This window comes from Venturia canescens, chromosome 1 (genome assembly GCF_019457755.1).
Source record: "Venturia canescens isolate UGA chromosome 1, ASM1945775v1, whole genome shotgun sequence".
Taxonomy (NCBI): Eukaryota; Metazoa; Arthropoda; class Insecta; order Hymenoptera; family Ichneumonidae; genus Venturia; species Venturia canescens.
In genome coordinates, this window is record NC_057421.1 from 14202792 (window position 1) to 14229205 (window position 26414).

At 41.9% G+C, this 26414-nt stretch overlaps 1 protein-coding gene across 4 annotated transcripts in view; it reads left to right on the top strand.

The window, feature by feature from the left end:
• The window catches only part of LOC122410947 (ras-related and estrogen-regulated growth inhibitor-like), an 87510-nt gene that overhangs the window by 8933 nt on the left and 52163 nt on the right, over nt 1–26414 (top strand). For all 4 annotated transcript variants that reach the window (XM_043419449.1, XM_043419472.1, XM_043419464.1 and 1 more), the window contains exon 3: nt 21068–21124. In XM_043419449.1, coding sequence (XP_043275384.1) covers nt 21068–21124 — 57 coding nt within the window. The remainder of the gene's footprint in view (nt 1–21067; nt 21125–26414) is intronic.

A 26414-nucleotide genomic window follows, 5' to 3' on the forward strand; every position in this document is an offset into this window, starting at 1 on the left:
ACATCAGTAGTTTTGTTCCGTTCCCTGTACAATTAGTCTCGAGATTTTGTGTGTGTGTTTTTCTTTTTCATTTTTTTTTTTACACATTCTTTCGTGGAACCGTAGAACTCGATGGAAGATTCTTTACAAAAACCTGTTACCTTTACCGCTTCTTTTCTCCTGATTTTCTACCGTTTTTTTTTTAATTCGCCATCCGAATATCTTGCGAGTGCATCGAGAGTACAAGCACCTCGTTATTTCGTGAGAAATAAGCAAGGAAATGAAAGAAAGAAAGGCGCATAAAGAAAAGAGTTTCGGTATGTTTCGTTTCTTGTAAGTACGAATGGTCGGTAGCGTACTTTCGCGTAATTCATTCTCGCGGAGCTTCCTTTAACCGCTTTTAAATCGATATGATACCGGGATATAACGTATCCCTGTGTCTGTTTGTAACGAAGTGCTGGAAGCAGTGTTTTTTCACAGTTAAAGTGCAGCGGGTCGAGCACGAAGAATCCGCAAAAGTCGTTCGCGCATTTTTTTCCCTTTTCGCGTCTCTCGCTGCTCCCTCCCTGCGTCCCGCACTCCCGAATCTCGTATCCTCGCTATTATAAGGACCTTCGTCTCTGGACGTTATCGGATATCAATGGCGGCTCTCGGGCGTCGCAGCGCCCTGCGGAACCCTCGAGCCTCGAGCCTCTCGGCCCAACCGGAGGCGTCGCTCCGATCAGACACGAAATTCACTACCCTCTTCCCACCTTCGACTTTGCCTCTCCTCTTCTCGCTCGTTCGACGTGTGCTCGCTCTTCCCATTCAGCAGGTACACACACGCGAGTCTCACCCCGGATAACTCTCGTGCCTTTTTCTTGCTCGTGGCAGGTGTAAGAGCGAGACGTGGAATAAACAGATGTGGACATCCGATATCAACGTCCGTTCCACTCCCAGTTGCTTATTTTTCTCTCTTCGCTCGGACTCTTCGGACTTTTTACCCCAAGCTTCGTGACGCTTGTGCAACTCCGAATTTTCCGTTCTTCGTTCTTTCTCGCTTGTTTGACGTCGAGGATGACCGATCACGAGGTCGAATCGAATATTCTGACCTGACATTTTTAGGTGATGTAGACGAATATTTTACTTGACGATTAGCCAAATTTAGGCTAGATCGACCATCTACACGGAGAGACTTTTATATACGAATATTTCAGATGAATACACAAAAAAACTTGCTCTTTTGTATCAGCCCTCTTGTATATCGCCATTCTATTACATTTCACCAAAGTGCATAGTAATTTTGATGCTGAAAGCAGTTCTCTCAAATTTTACTATGTACGACAGGCTAAATTTAGGTTTGTGACATTCTCACATCGAACGACGTATCGATATCCGAATGTCACTCGTGTCTTTGGTGAAATGTCAAAAATTGGTGAATTCGACTGGACAAATTGGCGAAATGTCAAAAATTTTTGTATCCTTGGGTCGCACCGTCCGAAAAGAAGTAAATTTTCTTTTCGACTAAGATTTACACTTGACAAAGTCCGCTTATGAACGAAACGATTGCTTGAAATTTTACCATGTGCCACTATGTTAATTTTCATGTTTATACTCGCAACGCCCGTACAATTGGTGGGCGCATGAATTTTGCTATGTTATTGAGCAAAATTCAGTACGGTAAAAAGGAAAATACGAAACTATGCAATTTTTCGTGTAGCACAGAGAAACGAATGCTATGTTATCTCCTAAATTTTCATCAAATCATTTCGTAATTTACTACGTTTTTAATAAAAATTCGCTCGGTCTTCATTTTTGATATAGTACAGCGCGTTATTTATTATGGGCTGTGGCAATGGTTCCCCAAACTTTTGCATTATTTGAGACACTCTGTAGCGATTATTATTATAATATCGATACGGTCCGACGTTACTATGAAAACATAGTAATTTTTGCTATAAAAGTCTCTCCGTGTAGTTATTTTGTAATTAAATTGCAAAGTCGAGCATTTCGAGGCACCGAATACGCGCGTCGTTTATGGAAAAAGGTCGACCGGAAGTGCCATGAACACGGCTTTTCTCGCCCAAAATCCAAGATTATTTATTAAAAATCGAATTTTAGGTTAAATGGGTCATTAAGGATTTGGTCAAAAATAGAAAAATCGTACCTCACCAGGTTTTTAACGATCTTACAAAAAAGCTTTTAGCGTTAAAAAATGTGGCAACCTCAGCACAACTCACAAATGATGCCGCCAATGGTCATGATGACTTAGCTTTACTTCAAACACGAATACAGGATATTACAATCGCAACGTTACCAACTGTGTTTTATTTACAATTCTTGTATGGAGAAAACTGTAGAGTCGTTGACGATATAACTTTTTCAGTTTGCACGAATTACACGATGCTGAAGTTTGCAACGTTGGAGTCCAACGAAATGAACGAAAAAAAAAAAACATCTGTAATTCGCCAATTTTTTATTTCACATAAAGTATCGGTGCAAGTTGGAAAACTACGGATTTCAAATTCGGCAGGGAACAAAATTGGAGAATGACTGGAGAATTATTCGAGGCTTTTTTACATCATTTCGTTGGACTCCAACGTTGCAAACTTCAGCGTCATCGAATTACTGTGCTATGAAATACTTACGTACCGGGAATTATGCTTCCTAAAATCGATAACACGAATATTCAACAATCAAGCTGAAGTTTGAAACGTTGGAGTCCAACGAAATGATGTAAAAAACCCTGCAATAATTCGAATAATTATCCAATTTTGTTTCTTGCCAAATTTGAAATTCGGAGCCTTTCAACCTGCACCGATACTTCGTGAAATAAAAAATAATTGGTGCGAATAACAAATGTTTTTTTTTCCTTCATCTCGTTGGTCTCCAACGTTGCAAACTTCGGCGTCGTTATTCAACACCGGTAAACGTAAATGAGAACAGCTATGAGTTGAATAATTTTGGGAAGTCATGTTCGGTCATCGTTAACGTAAAAATCTTGGGCACGATGAGAGTTGCTTTTGAAATGTGTGTTTTTTCTCTTATTTTCAATTACGTTTTGCTCGTGGGCACAGATTCAGGCTAATTTCGTAACGAAGAAATCGTGAACGATATCGGCATTACGCAGGCCTCGATATGCATTCTAATCACAATGTTGCGCAACAGCCCTTTCCAAGTGCTTTAATTGGCCGAAAAAAATGATCGAGAAGAACGAAAGCGATTTTCTCCAGGTTGATTAACCCCGACGATCCCCGGAGATCTCGGCGGTGTAATTCCCAATCTCTCCGCCCCTTGCCCTACTGCGCGGCCTCCGTTAATCGTCCTTTTCCTTTCGCGTTTCAATGCTCAACGCATCGCCCCTCGATACGCCGCGCGCGATATCAATATATAAGTTGGCGCGGACTCGTAGCGCCGATTCGTTTCGTATTTTTTACTTTGATTCCGCAATCTCGTGTCAAATTCAAGTCCGTTTTTTCCAGAATCCACTTTTTGATATTTTCACAATTTTTAGTCCATTCGGAGTCTCTGGAGTGCCAGCACTCCGAAAACCCGTGACGTCACCAATTTCGTTGGGGTGGGGTTCAATATGGAGAATAACTGAATTGTAGAACGGTCGATATTTCGAAATTTTAAAAGTTGTGATATCAGTTCGGAGAAAAATAAGTAATTCGAAATTCTTATTCCCGATCGACTATTCAGCAGATTGCGTGTTTAATTAAAAATTCCTTCTTTGAATTCGTATTTAACCGAAAATATATATTTCAATAGTTTTCATTTCGAATCCAATTTTAACAGACCATCCGAATGTCAAAAGTTCATATTTTCGATTGTTTTTACAGACAGACCAGAATATAGAGTAGCAAAAAATCGAAAGTGAATTTTTCGAGCCTACAAAACTTAGATATGCGGAATAGCGATAGCTCGAAAAGGCGATGCTTAAAATTGGAGATCACCCGTCTGAGTAAGTGAGTGAGTGAGACGCGTGTATTTGGAGCTCCACTGCATTTCTTTATTTTGAATGTTCGACTTTTTGGTGTTTCAATATTTCAACCTCAGTAATATTTGGTCTTTCGTTATAATATTTTCAAAATTGTGAATTTTCACAGTATCGCTGACTGTAGTAATTTATGAATCGAAAGAGTGATGGTCGAATTTTCGAAAAATCGATATTTTAGTCATCGTTCTACGGGCGATTGTTACATTCCATTTTCGATGTAAACGTCCTTCGAACCTTGAAGTGTCTACTTTATTTATTTTCGGCATTCAAAGTTCCAGTCGAATCTATCTGTCTCCGTATTATCATTCGAAGTTTATAAACTCGAGATTTTAGCTGTTCGAAATTTGAGTCATTCCAACATTTGATCCCCACCCATTGCGTTGTCACTTCCCGCTGCGCTTGCTGCCGCAAATTGCGTCGTTTCCAACGTTTTTTTGTACCGTATCTTCAGCAAATTTGCCTCGCAGTTTTTCGCAATGCTTGGGCAACCGGAACTCAACGATACTCCGAAAAGAATTTCCCCGGAGTCCGGTTAAAGCGATTTTTTCCTATTTTTTTCGCGCCAAAGTCTCTATCGGTTTTCCCGAGTGCAAAAATCGTGCTTAAGCCGATCGATGGGGGGCGCATGCGTGCCAGTTTCTGGCTGGCATTGTGATACAAAGTTATTAATGGAAACGTGGCTAATAAATTTAGTCCCATTTTTTCAAGAGGCCACTAAACCCAATAAAAATCATACTCCAGTTGGTATTGTCGGAGCGCGCGGGGCTTTTTGCTGCGCGATTATCGCCCACCGCCATTAATCTGTGTTAAAGTCTATTAAGGTCTCGACTCTTTCCCCCTCGTTTTCCTTCTCGCCGTAGCGATTGAAGCTCGGAGCAGGAGAGCTGCACTTTCCACGTGCCGGATCCACGTGCTCGAGCGCGTCGATGTTCTCGGATAACACGCGCCTCGGGCCTCTCCTCGCTGGACTCTTTATAAATTCATTTGGGACGGAGGCGGAGGTCTTCAACCCCCATAATCATCCTTCGAATTGCTGTCCGGACCGCGCGCCGGTCTCTGCTTCATGGATTCTCTCGCAAAACCTCCAACGGTTCTATGGAATCGTAATTTTGGCTTTGGATTTAGTCAGAATAATTGCTCGTCGAATCGAGTCCAAAATGAAATGATGTAAAAACCTCGAATAATTGCAGTTAATCTCCAAGTTTGTTCTGTGGCTAATTTGAAATTTGTAGTTTTCCAACGCACACCAATTATTCGGGAAATAAAAAATTGGCCAATCCACAAATGTTTTTGTCTTCCTTTCGTTCGACTCCGACGTTGCAAGCTTCAGCGTGTCGTGCGGGGTATTGAGTTATCGGATTTTCGTAGCTCGCTAACCTTCCTCGCGAAATAAAGTTTTCGGGGTCAGTAACTGGTACGATCATTATTTCTTGGGTTATGGTTAAGAGAGAAGCAGTGAAACTGAAATTAAAAGTGAAGAGGGAATGCGACGAGAGCGATAAATCGTCGATCGTTAAAGCCAACATCCCGCGCGGGCCTTCGTCTCCTGCTCGCCTGTGTCTACTGTTATTATATTCACTCGTTCACCGCTCGTCACAACGATCATATAATTCAACGGAGTTCAAAGTTTCCTGGAAACTTTAAGTGCTCGTCTCATTCTTGTCAGAAATATGCTTAATAGCGCGTAGACATACGCGACATTATGGATTCACGCGAGTATATTGCCCGAAGATTTTTATTTTCCCCTCGCACCTCGTTAACAAGCCCGCTCCGATCTTCGCGGGTGGACTCGAAACTGGGTTCAAGGCTCCTCCCCGCCTAAGTCAGCTCGCGTCTTTTCCCACTTGAGAAAATATTTTGTATGGCCCGGTGTGCGTAACACTCGCGCGGAAAACAGTGTTTATGCTTTACACACATTTTTTAATCGAACACTTGTTCTTGGATGCGCGCGGTATGTGTCATCGATTTGTTTTGAAGCCGCGGAACGCGTTGCGTTGAGCACAACCCGCATTGCCAACGAATTCAACGTTTTTTTCGTCATCCGTATTTTTAGTCGCGCATTTGCGGGGGCCACGATCCACGCATTATTTTTCACTTTCAGGCATCAGCGATCAAGCGAAAATGCTGATACTCACTTCCGGAAATCGGTGCATTTGTCCATGGGAAAATAAGCCGGTTTGTCAATTATTTTTTGAACCGTGGACGTCCCGTTGTCGAGAGTCTATTTCCTTCTGTTGAGTTTTATCGTTGCCAATAACGCTCAGTTCTTTGTCGAAGGCAATTAATGTTAAGGAAATTCATCTCGTACCGAGTTTATTAAAAGATAAATTATTGCGATTAGCGCAATCGGTCCAGTGAGTTTGACAAATCTGTACTGTCTATACACCTGTCGTTGACATAATTGTTCACGCGCGTTCGTGTCATAATCAGTGTTTAAACCTTTGGCATAATTAAAAAATGGCGCAGAAACGTCTAAAATCAAGTTTTTCTTAAATTTAATCAATATTTTCTCATCCGTTCTTCATATTTTATAGCAAGTCCCTAATGTGAGTTGAATCCATCGGAAAACGTAGTCTCCGATCTCAAAAAGCGCGTGGTTGCAACGTCGCCATCGTGAAAGTGACATGGGTTAACCCTCCAATAACCACCATTTATCGAGAAAAAAATCATTAATTGCGAACTTAAAAGTATCGAGTGGATTTTACGAAGCTGTAAACATATTCTTCAGATATTTTTCTATCACTTACGCGGCAGTTTCTGCAACAACTTTTTGTCAATGCCTGCAAATTTAAGGGCTTATATACACTTGCGATGGGGAGGGGGGGGGGGGGGGAAATCGAAAATTTTTTTATTAGATATTCTATAATAAGTACAATGTCTGAAAAATATTCTCACCAAATTTCAAAAAGATGGGAGCATTAGATTCGTAGCTATATGGGTATTTCAACTGTCCGCTCGGTGCGCGCGTTTGTTTAATGCTTGAATCTTTGAACGCGATTATCTCAGAATCGTATTTTTTGAAAAATACCTTTGCGGTGGACACGATTACTAAAAAACTATTAATCCGATTCACAGGATTCACACGAAATTTATACCACTTATTTATTATAAGAATAGCTAGGGCCACGACGCTGAAGTTTCCAACGTTGGAGTCCAACGAAACGAACGAAAAAAACGTTTGTGATTCGCCAATTTTTTATCTCACGAATCGTTGGTGCAGCCTGAAAAACTACGAATCGCAAATTTGGCAGGGAACAAAATCGGAGAATTGTGGGAATTATTGGAGAGTTTTTTTCCATCATTTCGTTGGACTTCAACGTTGGAAACTTCAGCGTCATGCTAGGGCCTGGCCAAAGGATTTCGTATTTTGTTGGAAAAAAATTGGAACGAAAAGACTGGAAAATTGGCACCTCGAAAAATGAATTTTTTGTTAAAACTGTCGCCATTTTTTTCAGTCAAAATTTTTACAAATCCTTCGTCCAGGCCCAAGCTATTATTATAATAAATAAGTGGTATAAATTTGATACGGATCGATTTAATAGTTTTTTTAGTAATCATGTCCACCGCAACTGATGCTCAAAAAAGGTGCTACTGGAATACAGCTGGAGTTGCGCCATTGTGAGACATTTTTTGACGAAAAAAACTGTACAAGTACACGAACATATGTACTAATGAATGTCGTTCACAGTTTTTCAATAAACATTTATTTTCTCGCCGAAAAAAAAATCAAGGAAATCACGTTTTTTCGCCCGCTGCAAGTGTATATTTAACACATGAAGACCTTAATACATGAAGACGGGAAAACCACTGAAACCCGCAGCAATAAGAGACCGCGTGTCAATTTGGAGAATTCGTTTTAATTTTTTTCTCACGAACAAAGTATCCTCGGGCCTCGAAATTTTTACAGGACCTTTCTTTATTATTCATTACTGTATTCGATTTTTTTTTATCGAAATCTCTTTGTTAATTCGATTACCTTTTATGAAATTGATGAACTTCCTTTTAAATGCTGGCTTCATGAAAAAATTGAATTTGCCTTTGAATTTGAGCGGATTTTCTCGCTACGACAAGTTCCGTATTTCAATTAACGAATATATTACGACAGAGGCTCTCCCGGAAAAAAGGGAAGGGAACGTTGACATACGAGCGCACGATAATGCGCGTGAAATCTTTTGAAATTTACGAAGAAGTTTCAGTGGCTGCTCGCGTCGCTATATTCATTCGGGCGCATCCTAATTTCTTCATTCGTGAAAAAAAAATAGAGTTCAATGACTCGTATAGCGGAAGGCCTGAAATAAAGTGTCAAATATAAACGCGAATTCTATTTCGAGGGTGATTCAGCATTCTCTTTCATTTTAGTCTTTTATCGTTGCGCCCGCGAATAAACACGCTATGAAAAAACTCAAAGACTTAATTTCTTTACGCAGCCTCGCACGCGAGCACATTATTTTATGGGAAAGGTTAACATTTCTCTGATTTTTGTAACTCCGTCGCCACCACATTCCCATTCTCTTTGCACACGTTCAGTCTTCAATTTCAACGAATTCTAAACTTCACCGTCGAATTGTAACGTTATCCATAAACGAATTCGTTTTCCCAGCACTTGATTAGCAATTATCAAATCCCCTGAATATGTCAGATCGAACCCAAGTACCAAAAAGCCTTGGAAGCAATCAACGAATGGCTGTTTCTCGATCGAATAACAAAGCAAGTCGCTTGATCAGGCGTACAAGTAGGTACAACGAGTCATTCGTATTCAGAGTTTCCTCGCGATTGTGGCGAGCGTCGAGTTTTCCTTCGCTTCAATCTTGTCTGTATTTTCTTATTTGTTTTTTCTCGTGTTCCCCGTTGTTTTTTTATTAAGCCGAAGCTAACAGAGACTGCGAGCTTAGCACGCGTGATATCAGAGCCAAAGAGGCATAAGTCGAGATATATCGTTCGCGAAACGAGGCTAATCCTATATCGAGTGCGGTCGCGAGCCAGCCAACAGTTCTTTCTGCTCTCCGAGCGAGCTGCGCGCTCCACTGGTAAAAATAAAGAGAAACGAAGATAAAAGCGCTATGCAGTCGAGGAGCGTGATCGCCAGGAGAAAGACGTTCTTAATTATACCTCTAATTAGTGTATTAAGATCGCTATTGAAGACTTTACAATAGTATTTGCAAAGTTGTATTGAGAACCGTGGAGTAGAACGTGGGCGCGCGAGAGTATGTTGAATCGTTTTCTCTAATATGGGCCACTGGGTAGCCAGATGAAAATAGCTTCGTTTACGAGATAATAACACGCTTCTTGTATTCTCCTTTCCTGTCCTTCTTCCACTCCATTTTTTCATAGCTAAATTAATCGATCGGAATCGATGAAAATGGGGAACGAAAAAATGGTGGAAAGCTCACAAGATTCTCGGGGAGTATGTCGGCTACTAGAATCCTGGGGACCTTCGTGTACCGTTAAATCCGAGGCAATTGAACGGAACGAATAATACGAGTGAACACGTTTACGCTGGGAACGATATTCCTTCACACGTGGCAAAAGTTAATTCAAACGCGTACCGGAGGATCGAAATTTCTCGATGAGGAGAAATGCCGGAGCAGCAGGTGTATGGGTAAACTCATGCACGTATTTCCGATGCAGGAGAAAGAGACCGAGATAAAGATACAGCTCGCGTTCCACAGCAATCTCACGACGTGACGTCTCGACCGTCCGGTTCTTTCGTCTCTTTCTCTCTCTCTCTCTCCGCCTCGCTTTGCACGAAAAACAGCGTACAGCAACTCTCGCGGTACTCGAATCACTGGGAGGCTAAAATTTTATGTCAAGTCGGTTAGATTTTCCTCTCGATGAATTTCAGGCATTCCAGTACACTTTTTGTACACTTTGAGCTGTTTTTTTGGAATCATCGCTCTCGCTGTGGATTTATCTGCAGAGATTTCATGGTGGAGCTGATGATTCGCGTTTTTGTTGATTTTTTCAGGATTTTTTGGTTCGTCGTCCCGAGCTTGTCCTTATCGATGAATTTTCAGTTTTTCTCTTTGTACGATTATTCAACAAATTGGATCTGGAACGGCTTGGATGATCGAGGCTGAAGAACATAAAGTTCCATTTCGAATAAAGTTTCCATATTTTTTAATCATTTTGGCGTACGTTCAGGTGGTTTTTGTTCCTATCGAGCCAATTTTTTGTGTTCGATAAAATTACATTCGTGATTTGCTCTTACCAATTTGCAAGTTCCACACTAGGTTGAAAGTTTTTTGTTCATTTACCATCTTGATCGATATTCCTGTGATATTTCCGAATAAAAGTGCCATCGTACAAGAAATCCGATGGAAGAATGTTCCTTTTTCGAATCAAGCAGCCTCGAAAAACGATGAAAATTTTCGAGCCTCCGGGCCTTGTACAACCGGCTGTAAACCTTCAATATTCTCGCACGTGATTTCGCCCCGTTTCCGTGGAACTCGCACAGCGTATATATACAGCATTATATAAAACTCCAGTGACCTATGACTCGTGAAGTTATTCGATCCGGTCGATTTGAATCGAGCACATGAATTACACACAGCATTTGCAATCTCGACGTGACAATGAGAGGGGGAGATCACTCGAAGGACAAAGATTCAGGGTTGGTGGTCGGCTTTTCTTCTCTCTCTTATTCTATCTCCACTCGGACGATGTACGATAAAGATTCGAGAGGAAAGAATGATCGCGTCTGGTGAAGCACCAACGAGCTGTGAATAAATACTCACAATTGTTTCATAAAATCTTTGTCTTTAGTGCTGCTCAAGTTCGAATCGTCCAACTGCGACACGGACATTCTTTCCTTATCTTTCAAAATCTTTATTTATTAAATTGCCCTAATTTTGGGCTCATTCCCGTACGTGCGGATTCGTCAAGAGCTTTAGTCGAAGCTTCCGATTTTCGCTGGCTGTTTTCTTCAATCCGAGCCCCGACAAATTATCACGCCGGTCAGCCGTTTTTTCATATTTTTTCTCGATCCATGAGTCGATATCGTAACTTTGTTATGATGCGGAGTCATTATGATGTCACGACAGCGTTGTGAACGGCAGTCAGAATAACGTCATCATGAATTTCGCGACGATGGGATCTGCGGCCCATTGCGTCGTCGCATATCTCTTTCTCGGAATTATTGAAAGGCATTAAATTTCATGCATTCATTTGCCTGCATCAGTGCACGTGGCACTTGACAAATTATGCTTAGTCCGCTATCGCTGGATCCGCGAAGGGCGCTTACATTTGGAAACATGAAGCGAGATTCCTCATTTTTTCTTTCCAAGAAGATACGTTTTTATTAATAATATGAAATCTCCAACTTTTTCATCGTTCGGGAAGTACAAAAATTATTTTTATACACTCGAATTATAAGCCTGTCTGGGGGCTGTAGAGGAAATTCGGCAGCCCCCTCGCACTAACGCGCCGTCGAATTTGCGACCAGCTATCCGCACAAGCGCGAGACAATTGTTCTGTATTAATTTTTTTTTACCCATTCGCTGTGTGCAAGACTGGTAGCGCCTCTAGTGATTCGGTAGCCGTAATTTTTCTGGTTTATTTCCTGAATTATTATGTATCTATTTATAATTACATTAGAATTTTAATTTAATAAAATTTAAAATTAAAATTCAACTCGTCTGCGCCTCACACTGAAAACATCGCGCTCGGAGTTAAAAATTGCACATTGCCTCCTTGGTACACGATGCACTATATTTAGGGTTTCAAAAAGCTTTAACGGTGCAATGCTTAATCATTTTGATACTGCAATTTAATAAAAAAAAAAACTGTGAATTCGTGTCCAAGTTTCGAGTAGAAAAAGCGATCAAGAAATCCTGGGGAGCCCTCGCTGATTTGAAATTCTTACTCCACGACCTGGAAGCCCGAAAAATTGGTTTATTCATCGCCTTTTTCGCGAAAGATGAAATGTTTTAAAATTAGGGTTTCGTTGTAATTCGCATGAAAATGCAGCGTGTGTTTTATCTTCTATCGAGGAATACTGATAAATGGTGGGTCGTCGAGTACAATGAGGCCGGAGTGGAACTGGATTAACGTGGTGGGGGGAGAGGAGAAAAACGTATTTTCATGAATCACGGGATTAATGTTTGGGCGGTGTACGTAACCGGAGGGTTTGGTAATTCGTGGTCGGGTGTTCATAAATTTTGTCGACACTCTCGGGTGGTCACGTCCGCGCGCGCATTGAATTAAACCGCATGCGCAGCATATTTTTTTTTCATTCATCCGTGTATTTTTTATTAGCATCGAAATGATAAATCCAACGTGTTGATTCGAGCGTGAGACAATTTCATAATTTACAGGATGGACCGAGGCAAAGATAGCGTAATTTTTTCGACAGCGGCTCTCGTCGGAGTATCCGCGGCGCGCGTGTAATCGCGTGCGTTCAGCGTCGTATTTTTCTCTCCACGCACCTCTCACACACGTACGCATCCTTCCCACTTTCGCGGACGGAAGACGAATATTTTTTTCGTTTCGCTAAATGTAATAGCCGTAGCGATAATAATCCACTTCGCGGTTTCTCTCGATTTATCGACCCCGATGAATGCCCCTTTTTCTCCTCCTTTTCGCGCTACTCACCGACGGCCAATAAATAAGTAATTGCCCTCGTCAGATAACGCTTATGCTCGAGTGTCGACGCTCGAATTATTCACACTTGTCGAAATTTTTCGCAGCTTCGTCAATATACTCGTATCCATCCTGAATTTCTCAAACTCGTATAATTCCACGTGTTCTCACACTCTGTGTTCGCTAAAACCAATAAACTCTTGACGAAAGCTGTTGAACTTTCATCACTTCCAAACTGTACGCCGCAGCCACTGCGAAATAAAATTTTGTCAAATATTTTTTATTCATTCCCACACTTTACAGTCTCATTTTATTTTAAAACATTGAATAACGAGAATTTTTTCTCGGTTTATGCTTTCATCAATTTCACCTTTTCTTTTTTTGCTCTACTAATTCTCGGTAAAACGATCTTTCGCTGAATGATTCGATACGCATTCAACGTTCTGCATCCAATAATCGTACATACAGTGACGAAGCTCATACCTGCGAGCGTATAATGATAAGAAAAAAACATGTTTTTGCCAGAAACGAGGTTTTTGAAAGACCAGCACTTTCGACACTCGTATACAGATTCGTATGACTCAAAACGTTATTCGTTTATGTAACATCATCATATTTATTCAATTGTATCTCTGCGTAATAATTCCGTCGTTGATCACGACGTAACGTGATTTATGGGCGCACTAGTTATTCGAAATGATAATTTCCTCGAATTTCGTCTGTTTTTACAATGATTGTGATCTCATATTTATCGGCAGCGCAGATTAATGAAAAGGGCACACTTTACATCACCAGGAACGACGTTGTTTCAGCACATTTCGATTATAACGGGCGTGCACGGGGAGACTTTAATAGCAGAAATTACTATGTTTTTATAGTAACGTCGGACCATATCGATATTATAATAATAATCGCTACAGAGTGTCTCAAATAATGCAAAAGTTTGGGGAACCATTGCCACAGTTTATACTAAATAATGCGCTGTACTACATCAAAAATGAAGACCGAGCGAATTTTTATTAAAAACGTAGTAAATTACGAAATGATTTGATGAAAATTTAGGAGATAACATAGCAATCGTTTCTCTGTGCTATACGAAAAATTGCATAGTTTCGTATTTTCCTTTTTACCGTACTGAATTTTGATCAATAACATAGCAAAATTCATGCGCCCACCAATTGTACGAGGCGTTGCGAGTATAAACATGAAAATTAACATAGTGGCACATGGTAAAATTTCAAGCAATCGTTTCGTTCATAAGCGGACTTTGTCAAGTGTAAATCTTAGTCGAAAAGAAAATTTACTTCTTTTCGGACGGTGCGACTCAAGGATACAAAAATTTTTGACATTTCGCCAATTTGTCCAGTCGAATTCACCAATTTTTGACATTTCACCAAAGACACGAGTGACATTCGGATATCGATACGTCGTTCGATGTGAGAATGTCACAGATCTAAATTTAGCCCGTCGTATATGGTAAAATTTGAGAGAACTGCTTTCGGCATCAAAATTACTATGCACTTTGGTGAAATGTAATAGAATGGTAACATACGACAGCCTGCTACAAAACAGCAAATTTTTCTTCGTATTCGTCCGAAATATTCGTATAAAAGTTTTTCCGTGTGGGATCGAGCCGATTCTTGTCTGTGGACTCTCTTCAGGTTTTGTACGTACGATTCGAATAGGAAATCCAAAATTTCGATTCTTTAATAATTATTTTCTTTCAAAATCATATCGAATTTTATTTCAGATCGCGTCAATATGTTTGACCCTCTTTCCTCGTACTGCAAAGGCAATTAATCAGGATCGAAGGATTATTTCGAATTTACGAGGTCAAATTTCCATTCGATTGAAACTAATCTTCGTTCTTGAATTCCTTTTCATTTCCGTTATCGAGAAATCAAAGGCCGATCAGAATTTTCACACCTCAGGAATCTGTTATCTGTGCGAAATCGCACCGAGGCGGCGTGCTTCACGCTAATTAGAATTAACGGGCGCGTATAGAAAATGTATCGAAACCTTATAGAATTCCGTGTCAGTTAACTCCCCCGGGTGTTCAATCAGCAAGATGTTTATAGTGCGTTTATAGATACGAATTTCACTCCGCGTGGCAAGATTCTAACTCAGTTTCTCTGCCGACTACACAACTTTTATTTCCTTTTTTTTTTCATTATTTTATTAAATATTTAATTGAGTGTGGGAGCGAAATAGCGTTAGCTCTCGCGCCGTTAAGGAGATAGGAGGCCAGGAGCGGACACTTGACGCGACTCTCAATGATCCGAGTCAGGTCGCATACGTGCGGTACTTGTATCGTGTCGCGTTTTGCCCCCCGCCCTCTTCACTTTGCTGCCCCTCTGCGTTGCTCGTCCCTTCCCCTTCGGCCAACGATCATCGAGTGCTGCGAGAGGATCAAGCGCGTGCCAGTTCATAAATTTCTCGCCTCGTGCATTTGGCTCTATTGCTTGCTTGCACGTATGTGCGCGAGAGAAGCTTATTGAGATCCCACCGCGTGAAACGAGTTTCCCCCGATGTAACTTCTCCCCGCCCCTGCATCGCCGACGTTTCTTTCCGTTACTCTGGTCCTTGCATCGAACTTTCCGTTTTCGAAGCCCCAGCACCTCAGCGTCGTCATTGAATTTTATCGAGTTTTCGCTCACATTCACGATCCGGAGATCCAGCGATGGATTAATTTTCTCTTTCGGATCAACGTGGGATGCAAAATACGTTGATGAATTTTCGCGAGGTTGAAAAATCGTGAAATGTTGGAGCTTTTGTCAGTAGCGCTTTAACGACTCAATTATGTGCTTTCAGGTATCGATTAAACGAAGCTTCTTCGGTACTCGAAAAATCTTTCGATACCTCCGAAAATCAAGCGACACGCTCGTTGCGCCCTGGAAAACTCGCTGCTCGCGTCTCCGATGCTCGATCGCAAATTCACTGGAACACGCGCGCGGATAATAAACGATTTTTCGTTTTTGCTCAAACTTGAGAGAAAGTCGGTGTGAACTTTCATTGCGTCTTATTGCATGCTTAGCCACGTTCAGTGCCGTTCGAGAAGGAAAGATTTTCAAATTACGGAAAGAGTATATCATTACGATAATCAGCCTCGTTATCACACGTCGATAAGCACATTTTTATTTTCAAATTTCACACCGACGACCTCCCTCGAAAATTGATCATTCCGCTCCTCATCCTCCTTTCCCTCGGCGATTCTAATGCTCAGGCAAAAGCCGCGGTTCCCCACGCAGCCGCTTCGACTCGGGTTTTGTCTCACACAGACCCCACGAAATAGTACCGCATTTTCGTATTTTACGAATACACAGCGATACACGTGTACATACGAAAAAGATAAAAATCTCTCGAGTCCACGCTCCACTCAGTTATACTCGGACGGTTCATAAATTTGTTCTCTCTTCGACTTTACTCGATAGCAGCACAACGAGCAACCTCAAGCTGACTAAGTCCTTGCGCGCACATTGCACTAGAAATGATGCTGAAGTTTCCAACGTTGGAGTCCAACGAAATGATCGAAAAAACTCTCCAATAATTCCAGTAATTCTCCTATTTTGTTCCCTGACAAATTTGCGATTCGTTGTTTTTCGAGCTGCACCAACGATTCGTGAAATAAAAAATTGGTGAATTTCAAACGTTTTTTTCGTTCATTTCGTTGGACTCCAACGTTGGAAACTTCAGCGTCGTGCACTAGAATATCCCTATCGATTTCATACACGGAGACGCGCGGACACACGACAAAACGTGGAGACTTGAAATTCCGACACGGCGATATATACACGCTGCAACAATCGATCGGGAGGCACTCCATCGAGGACGCTTCTTCACGAGGCTCCATGGCGATACGAATCTACAATGACTGTCGATTATACGTACGTCGCCCTCTCGCTCTCGGAAATTTACATGTCCATTATGATGAACGTATTCACGATTGTATCCTATATTCATGCACGAGCATTTCGCGGTATTCCACTTCGTCATATTCCAAAAGCTTTTTCTTCATTCGTTTTTCCTACTTCGTGGAGGAATATTCCACAAGGTATTCTGGCGATAGAGGAAGTGCAGCATGTATGGAATACCAGTTTGTTTGAAGAAATATCTGAAACGTTACAGGAGAAAACACGAGGAAAACTGCATGAAAACGTTAAAAAAAATACAGCTTTGATCACGTTGAGAAAAAAATTTTAAAAAAAGTTAAGAACTTGGTCGAACTTCGAGTTGAGCAGAAAACGTCAACAAACGACGTTCCACTTTGGGTTACAGGTAAATTGGAATAGGCGTATTCCAATTTAGCTTCACTTCATATCAATTGGAAAGTCATCAAAGTATCTTTGGTTAAAGTATCTGCCATATTTTTTCGAGGGAAAATGATCCTGGGAGGTACGAATATTCCTGCTGCGCTCAATGTTCCTCTTTCGGTTGATGTCACAGCTCCAACTTGTTTTTTCCTTCACGACCAATGATCTCTGGAATCTTACTCTGAACGATGAAGAGCCCAGTTTCATCTGCATTGAATATACGCGCGCAGCCGAAAAGTGATTTTCGGATTAAATTTTCTCAGGGTTATCATAAAAATTGGTCATCTTCTTTTTGGTAAAATCATTGTGGCTCCTGCTCGTGAGGTTACTTTCAGGTTAAACTGTAAATGTACTTTCCATCGCCAGAGCGTATACTACAAGCTTTCTCTCAATGTTTTTGTTAAATATGAGCTTGACTAATAATACGGCTAATCTCTTTGCGACAAGTTTGAGTCACGACGCTGAAGTTTGCAACGTTGGAGTTTAACGAAATGAGAGAAAAAAATACTTGTAATTGACCAATTTTTTATTTCACGAAGTATCGAGGCAAGTTTGAAAACCAAGAATTGCAAATTCGGCAGGGAACGAAATTGGACAATCACTTTTTCAATAATTACGTTGAACTCCACCGTTGCAAACTTCAGCGTCATTTTGAGCCACTGAAACGGAGATGGCGTCGGTAGTTACTGAAAAGTTTCGGTGTTCCAAATTACCTGCAGTATTCCACAAACCCATATGCTGCGCTTCCCCTAAGCTTCAAAGGAGTCTCCGGGAAGTGCAAACTTTTGCGCCAATTTATCCCCCTTCATTTGTTTTTCGGCGTCGCGAACTAGTAAAATATTTGATTCGTCGCGAGACTGGAGTATCCTCTGAATCTGGGATCGTTTGCCAGATCGAGGAGTCGACGAGCAACGTGAAAAATGAACGAAAGTGTTTCTGCTCGTGTTAGAGAAACTGGTTGATCGTTCGTTCGAAGATTGCTCTACGGAAAGTTCGAGTTTTGGCATACCCCGCGCGATAGCTCGCAGGAACCGAAATATTCGAAGAAAAGTCGTCCAACGCAGTTCGTATTCGAGAGGATTCCGAGGAGTGAATCCATGGAAGAAAAAGCTCATCCGCCGTGATCCCGCAGCTGGAGGAATGACGAATTAGACAAACAATTATCAAGCATCAATCAAATCGTGAGTCATGAAAACGTTAGTAACCCCAGAGCGAGGGTTCAGGACTGCCAGTAAAATGATATTTTATGAATAACTCGTAGTCGATCTCCCGCATTAATTAGCCAGGCAAAGGTGTACGAGCGGCTCGACCGCGAGTGATTCAAGGAGAGTTCCGTCGCTGCTTCGCTTTCGAAGGAACGAGCTGTTCGCCGCCGCATCCAGCACACTTCGCATTTTCACACAAGCACTCGCACACGCGGAGATCAATATTTATGAATAAACTTGTGCGCTAGAGCTCTCACGCGACTCTCGTTTAGCTCGGTGATTTGTGATTTAGCACCCGTCTCGCTCTCCCCGTGTGCATGCTCGCGTGTGAAATATACAAACTGGAATCCGCAGGATATCCTGCGTTATGCGGGGTATAGTATATACGGACGATGAAAAATACAGAAAGACAGGCTTTCCTGTCTGCCCGGTGGCTGACGCTCGGAGAGCCCCATCGAGAGGTTTCCATTGCTCCGCGAGAGAGGAGGCCGCATACTACGCGTGCTCCAGCGATCTGGATGCTTTTAGTACATCCACGCTGTGTACAGACTCTCCTGCATATTTAAGCACGCTCGGACGCATTCGCATACGCGCACACCTGAGCGTTATCACGCAGGTGGTGCCCTCTACGCGTCACTTGTAACTCGCAAACTGAGAGTAAGACTACACCATAGGGGATAAGATATCTAGCGAGGCGCACAACAAGCGCGGAGAGATATTGTGGGGCACGTATATACATGCATGCGCGCGAAGCGGATAATTGAAAGCGCAAAGTTTTCGTGCCCGGGGATGTAAAAGTGACGTGTACCGTAATCCAGTACAGATTATATTTATTAATGTGTGTACAGAGAATGTGTACACACACGTACGTGCTGGGAGCGCGCATACGTGGCGAATATGAAGTACGAGGCCGCTGCGGCAGCGTACCGTTTGAGAGTGACTCGCATATCTACGGAAGGTCTACCCTCGTCTGCCAGGATTCTACGAAGCCCGGTGGCTTCTTGGATTTCATTTTCTTCTCGCGACGCCAGATTATGCCCCGTGGGCAAAATCACGTTGGTTCTCTTGGCTCTCGCGCGCGCGCCGCTTCCCGCCGTGGAACGTTCAATCTTCGCCACCATACTCCGCTCCAATCTCCGTCCACGCTGCGGAGTATGCGAAATGGGAAACGAGATGCCAACGCTGCGCGCTCGAGCTTCCTCGGGAATAAAAATCACACGAATAAATACACCGGAGAAAAGGTGCTGGGAAGCTTGAGACGCGAGAGGCAAATGATGATCCCGCCGAGAGAACCTCTCCGAAAAAGTTGAAAGTGAAACTTGATTCCGTCCGTTCGAGGCTTTTTCGCAGTCTCTCCTTACAGGATTTGTCGAGCAGACTTTTTCCGTTTACTTACCTCTCCAGGCTCGCGTGCACGCTCCGCGCACCGGAGGAGAGTTTTTCAGGGGAGAGAAGCCTTTTCATCACTTTTACCTTCGGAGCTTCAGGGTTTCGATCGGCCACCGTGCTCTCGAACTTCCCGGTGACTGACTTTTTGGAGCTCCGCGTCAAGGAATAGCTCCCGAGATGGCGGAGACTCGCCTCCTGTTTCCCGAGCTCTCAATCAATGACCGGAAGCTCGGTTCGCATTCGGCATACGAAAGCAAAAAGACGAAAATCATTGAAACTGTTGCGAGAGTCGTCGACTCGCGAATAGAGCGAACACGCGGTCAGTCGCAGCGGCTTTTCTAGGTGTTAGGTAGTTAGGAGCTCGCGTGTATAATTAGCCAGTGATCAATGAGAGAATCGCCTCGTCGTTTCACGCTCTTCGAGTTTGCACCGATGCTTGTTTTGCTTAGCTCCTACGATCTCATTCGGCCCTGAGGGAACTAGCATAAATGTATGGGGGCAAGTCGAAGCAGGCGAGAGGCAAAATTGCAGGTTTTATCGTCCCTTATTGCAAAGCAGCTCCGCTCTAACAGCCACAGCAAAATGTTGGCCCTCGGAGCATTTGCTCGCGATCTTGCGGTCAAAACAACCGGCCTCTTCTCTCTCCCTCGGCGCTACATCTTTCCGCGAAATATTAACCAACCGAGCGTGCACACATTCACTCGTTAGAACGAAGCTTAGTCCCCGATTTTTTCGAAGCCCTTGAGACAGCCCTCGTCCGATTTCTAAAAAAACGTGTAGCCCATCGGGAAGTCTTGCGTGGCTTAGCCGCCCGATGGAAATCAAGACGGCAAACCAACAATTTGGCAACCCGCCGACAAGAGAGGCGGGATTTTCACCCTACAATAATTCTTCTTTTTACTTCATTTTCAACCGAAATTATAGTTTGATGATTCGATAACACTTTTGTAGAATTTCAATCGAATAGCCTCGATCCTCATTGTTGGGGAGCCTCAAATTTTTCATTTTTCTTATTGAGATTATCCATTTTTCCTCCACTCTGCGGTACTTGCCTATGACTCAGTGCAACGGTTCTAATTTACCTCTGTACAGGTCAAAAAACATTACTGCCCTATTTCCGTTTCGTCAGAAACTATGAAAAGTTTATTCCAAAGATGAAACGTTGGAATTCAATTGACTGGGATGAGAGGAGTACCGACGAAGCAGGAAATACAAGTGTCCGCGTTAATTATTCTCGGATTACCTTAAAGTGAATGTACACCCAGTACCGGGTGAGTCCCCTTAAGCCATCGCCTTCGCCGCGTTGACAGGACGATTGAAAAATAAGTGAATAAAAAAGTGTCGCGGTATTGAGGCCAGCCTTGTTTTTTCCTCCGTGTCGTCCCCCAAATTATTATTCATTTTATCAATATTTTTTTCACTCCGACTCATGAACGATGGCGTGTGTAACGCTGCTTATTTTTCGCCTGCAACAGCACGGGAGATCATTAAAATATAACACGCTTAAAATCAATCTTTTTACTCGTCGGAATTTTATTCGGAATTCAAATGGGAAACGACCTCCGACGACCAATCAAGCCACAAGTTAATTTTTCATTAACAGTCTTACCGCTCTTTTTTTGTTGCAGCTGTCGTCGTGCGGTATCTTACGAGACGCTACATCGGGGAATACAGTTCGACCAGCGGTACGTACATCCAAATTTTTCTCGATAAACAAATCCGACATTTCGGAAAACCTGATCACCGAAGTCTCAGAAAAAACATCGAATTTCCTTCCATCGATAGGCTGTTACAGGCGCGATTTAACGCTGCTCAAATCTCTCTCGAAATTCGGACAACTGTAGTGACCTAGTTCTGGAGTTCGCTTCGACGAACTTCGCTGGTCTCGATCCCTTAGTCGCGGTAGCGACTTAGAATCTACGGGCAAAAATGTATTTTTTGCTTTTAAGAAAATTGAGAAAAAGGAATGACCGAAAAAGATGAGGTTTCTTGCTGTTCTTCAGAGTCAAGTGTGGACAAATTTACTTGTACTTTTAACATCTTCCTGGCCATCCCTTCCTCTGATTAAAAACCGACAAATAACAAATTCTTTTGTAATATTATCCTCCTATTAAATCGTATCAAGCACAAGATTTCGACTAATTGCAAAGAATATAAATCATTCGGGGATGGTATAATTGCATCCCCCTCGTGTTCGGGGGGCTTCAATTCTGTTTCTGTAACATTCAAGAGGCCAATTTGCACGTCTTCAGAGGGGGTCCGATGCCTGTGCGCTTTTTTTGCGTTCAAGAATTCATGGGTGGCTTTGCCAAGTACCGAACTCACCCATCGTCGTTCGCAGGGGGAAGTGGCATCGTAAAAATTCGTTATTGCACCCTCCCTGCTCTTTCTTCCTCTCTGTTTTCATATCTCATTCTTTTCCTCTCCTCCATCTCTTCTTTCTTCTTTCCTAATAGCCGACGGAGATTTGGTAAAAGTTAATTCTCTAACGTTTATGACCTCTATCTCGCACTCGCTTTCGTGACTCTCGGGATTTAAAAGAACAAAAAACGAAGCGAGAGTCTACCAGTTATCCTGCTATTTTGCTCCGGCTCTCATCGTCGCTCCTCCGGAGCACGAGGGTAACAGGTAAAATGTATAGTTTGCTCCTGCTATACACAGCCAGCTTGTCGGTCTAGTTTTTGCCCTCTGATTTTATATCCATACGCACAATAACGGACAAAAAAATTCAAGCCACTCATCCATTATTTTCCATCGATTGAGTTTATTATATAACGCAGTTGAAGAAAACACACGTGGATTGTCGTCAAGAATGAATTTCTTGTAGAAACTTTGATCCACCGACATTGATCGTACATCAATATCACGCTGATTTGTCAACGACTGAAATATGGCTTTCAAACGTTGTGACGCGAACAATTTCAAGTCGCTGTGCAGACTTTTTTTTTGTAGAAACGTCAAATTTTGGGTGAATCGCATTTAGCAGCTCTCGAAATCTCGCGTTTCCTTTTCGAAGGGCCATTTCATTGGGATATTGTAAAGAAAACTCCGAACAAGTTCGACGAGTGATCGAGACGAAAATCTTCAATTTTTCCTGATAAATCCGAGACCATCGGTGATCGAGTTTTTACCGATCATTTCGTATCGCCTTTTCATTTATACTTTAGCACGAATCCTCAGATATTTATTCACTAGCTGTTTTGCTGATTCGTTCACTGTGAAAACGAAATTTTGTTGAAGCATTCAATATATTGTGCCTGAATCGAGTAAAATAGTCCGATACGTTGGACAAAGGATTATCGATGAATGCAAAATCATTTGTGTTCCTATAAACGATTTCATTTCATGTTCCTATAAACGATATATTTTGCACGGTGAGAAATATTTTTGTTAGGACAGCGTGAACGTGAGCACATTGTTACGCTACCGTAAAAAAAATGGTTGCTGCTCTTTGAAATGATTTTGCTAGCCAAACAAATGATTTGCTACCCGAGCTAGTGAGCTGAAACGTTTTTTTTTCTAAAATATTAGTAAAGGTAAATTATTACGTATAAAAATGAAGCGAAAAAATTCGTTTCGATTTATAGTTGGTTATTGGTTCAAACCTTTTATTTTGTTTGCTTGTCTCTGATTACGCTGCTCATTTAAATCGAAATATTTGGAGATACAGAAACTTCATCAGTTGATTAAATATCCTGAGAAATCAACCAAATATCGATAGTTATAGCAACAAAATGTTTTTTTGAGCCATTCTCTCGTGTTCAAATAATCAATGGTTCAATCAACAAAATAAATTTTGACCAAATTAATGTTTTGTTGGATCAACAAAATTCCGTTTTCACTGTTTCATTAATATCTGTGGCACATTTTGTTGTGGCTCCACGAGACAAAAAAATATGGTTGGACGAGTTGATTCGATTTTTTTTTTTATAAGTGGAGCTCTAAATTTTTGCTCAAAGTTCAGTATACGAGGACATTAGGCATTCGGTTTTCGAGCACGCCGAACGATTATCAGGTTATACATATATTTATCGTAATGCATGTATATACGCCGAGGGGGGGACAAGATTGCGCTTGATTGCTTTATTACCAAGCACTGCTGCTGGTATTCGTGCATCATTTCTATTCGCGTATCCGCAATTCAGCATCTCCGTTCGACTTCCATATCTGACTTCCATCTTTCTCTACTTCTTTTTGTACTTTACGACATGGCACTCGTAAAATAGTGCTCAGAATTTACAACTCTGAGGATCGTCGACGCCATAAACAAGCAACAGATCCAAGTAAGAAGTAACGATTCAGCTTTGGATTAATTGACGATTTGATTAGATTGATAGCTCGAGATGATATTATTAAAAAGTTTTTTGTTTCTATACGGTCATAACATTTCTAGATATCCAGAAATGATCGACCCGGCGTATATATTGCGTTTTTCATAAATAATCGATCTTATTCTTCGCATATTTAGGTTTATCGTTACTTTTATAATCCGTATCGAATATCACGAGACTGAAGAGTATCGCGCGATCGGAAAGGAGAACAACGGCGTTCGCTAAATATATCGGGTGAAAAGTTCTCATAATTAAAAAAGTTGAGCAGGAATAATTAATGGACAGAAAAATATGAAACTTTACAGAATGTTAAATTACGATGTAAAAGTCATTCGTACAAATTTTTGAGGTCCGCGGTAGGTTGTAACGCGAAATATCTGTAATTTATTTTCTGCCTCGACAAGCCACGTTAACCCGGCCTCTTATGAGAAATCACAGAGCAGCTGTACATTTTTCCCCATATCTCCGTTATCGATGGACAGGATGGAACAAAATTTGAACAGTAGAGAGATTAAATATTTCCAATCATTTATCCGGCTTTAAATTTATCGAAGGTGACTTGTGACAGGAGTAATTACTAAAATAAGGCATGACACTCGCTTCTTTCCAGAGCGTCACTAGAGACGTTGCAACCTCTCATATTCGAGGTTATGTGCGCGTAATGTGACATTTGGATGTACGTATCAGCAATGTAAGTGCAGACTGGCAAACACGTTCGAAGACTTTTTTGCTAAAAGGATATGAGTCAGAATGACTATAAATATAATAAATTTACAAGCAAATTGAGAAGTACTCTTTTATTTTCATGCATATTTTCGTATAAACGCAAAGCCTTTATCTCGAGAACTAATGTACTCCACGCAGCTGATGAACTGTCATTGACATATGATCTGTTTTCGAACACACATAAACGCCCTCACTCGAAAACGAAGAGCGACGTTGACAGACGAACTATTACTCATGTCAAACGATGGTCTAATATTTTTATGACTAGTTAGGTAACTGAGTAGCTTCCTTAAAAGGTGCTCGCCTCGTTAATTCGATCTGATAACTTTGATTGGCATGCGCTACCATAGAGGCGTGGGCTAAAAGAACGGCGAAGCGGGAGGTGGGGTGGGGGGCGTGAAATTCAGCAAGCGTAACGCACATCGGAGCGTGCCACGAGGGGACGAGATGCAATGAGAATATTGAGAATAAAAAAAGATATACGAATGGTTAAAACGAGAGCGAAAAAATGGATGAATGATTCTGCTCGCGTGAGGCTGCTGCGGGGGGGGGACTCGAATTCTCGGAAGACCGGCGTTTCAGGTTGCCATATATATACTATAAATTATCTAGTCGAGTCGGCAGTGTTCGTATCGCGTACACGCACTTCCAGTTTATTTAAGGTCTCGGTCGTCGTCGCCGATTCCGTTGCCGCGCGTAGTCGCGTTTACACACGTCCATACGCACGTCTGTCCTTCCCCGTCAACACCGAAGATGCCTGCGAGTTGCAAAAACATTTAGCACCACCAGGCTCCTGCACGCCAGGAACGAGAGAAAAGTCTTCGAAACATCCAGAAATCAAGGTAATCGTAAAACGCACGATTTTCGCCCCACAATTTTCACATCTTTCCCTGCGTGATCGTCCAGCATCCAACCAATAATTCGATCGACCGCCTAAGAATAGAATCGCTCGTCCGTGCTTCCCGGAAAGATCAACGAGCATTGCTTTTCCGCGGCTCCTCTCAATCTATGCATCATTCGTACTCTCCGCACGCGATGATTAATCGTTACAGATTTGTTATACCGCAATTGACGCGCGATCCATTATATAGATGAAATGAGGATATACCGGAAGTTCGAAACGTTTTCATCAAAGGTTATTATGCACATGTGTGCGGGGTTGAAACGTGTGCCTGATCGCTTTCTAACACACGGACTTGTGCGACCGGATGACCGGAGGGTTACATCCAGTCGAGATACTCACGCACGCACCCGTTAACATGTGCATGTGAACTGCTGCACTTACTTCAGTATATATTACTATACACGTTTATATAGATTATTTATATACACATGCTAGGGCGGAGATTTAAAGACTCGATATGAAATAGAGCCCCAGGAAGAAGAGGAAGAGGAGGCCGCCAGAATGCAGATCTCTCTCCCATAACTCATGCCCGGATACAGCGCTCGCTAATAATTGCTATACACCCGAGATATATTCATATTTATATATACCCTGGACTAGACTCTCTCGTTGAAATCCACTCTGCACAAGATTCTAAAACTCTGCTCTCTTTCTTTCGATCTTCCTCTTTAACGTAAAAACAGGTGTTCGCGCGGTTAATCCTCAGGAAGTTCTGCAGTTAAGGAGGATGGATCGCGACGATACGATGTTGCCATGCTAAAGCACGTTAAAAATATGAAGAATTTCATAAAATTTGGTAAATGTATTCTTTCAAAATATATAAGACAATATCAATTTTTTAGATCTTTCTATCCCATTGCTCTCGAGTAATCGAACACTAAAGTTCACGTGTATAAGCATAGAGTTTACATACATACACGGAGAAAACGAGGCCGAAAATTCTGGAGGAAAGTACTAAGAATATAGTATCTCGGGGACAGTATAGGATTGCAGCATTACTTCAAAGAGCAGTAA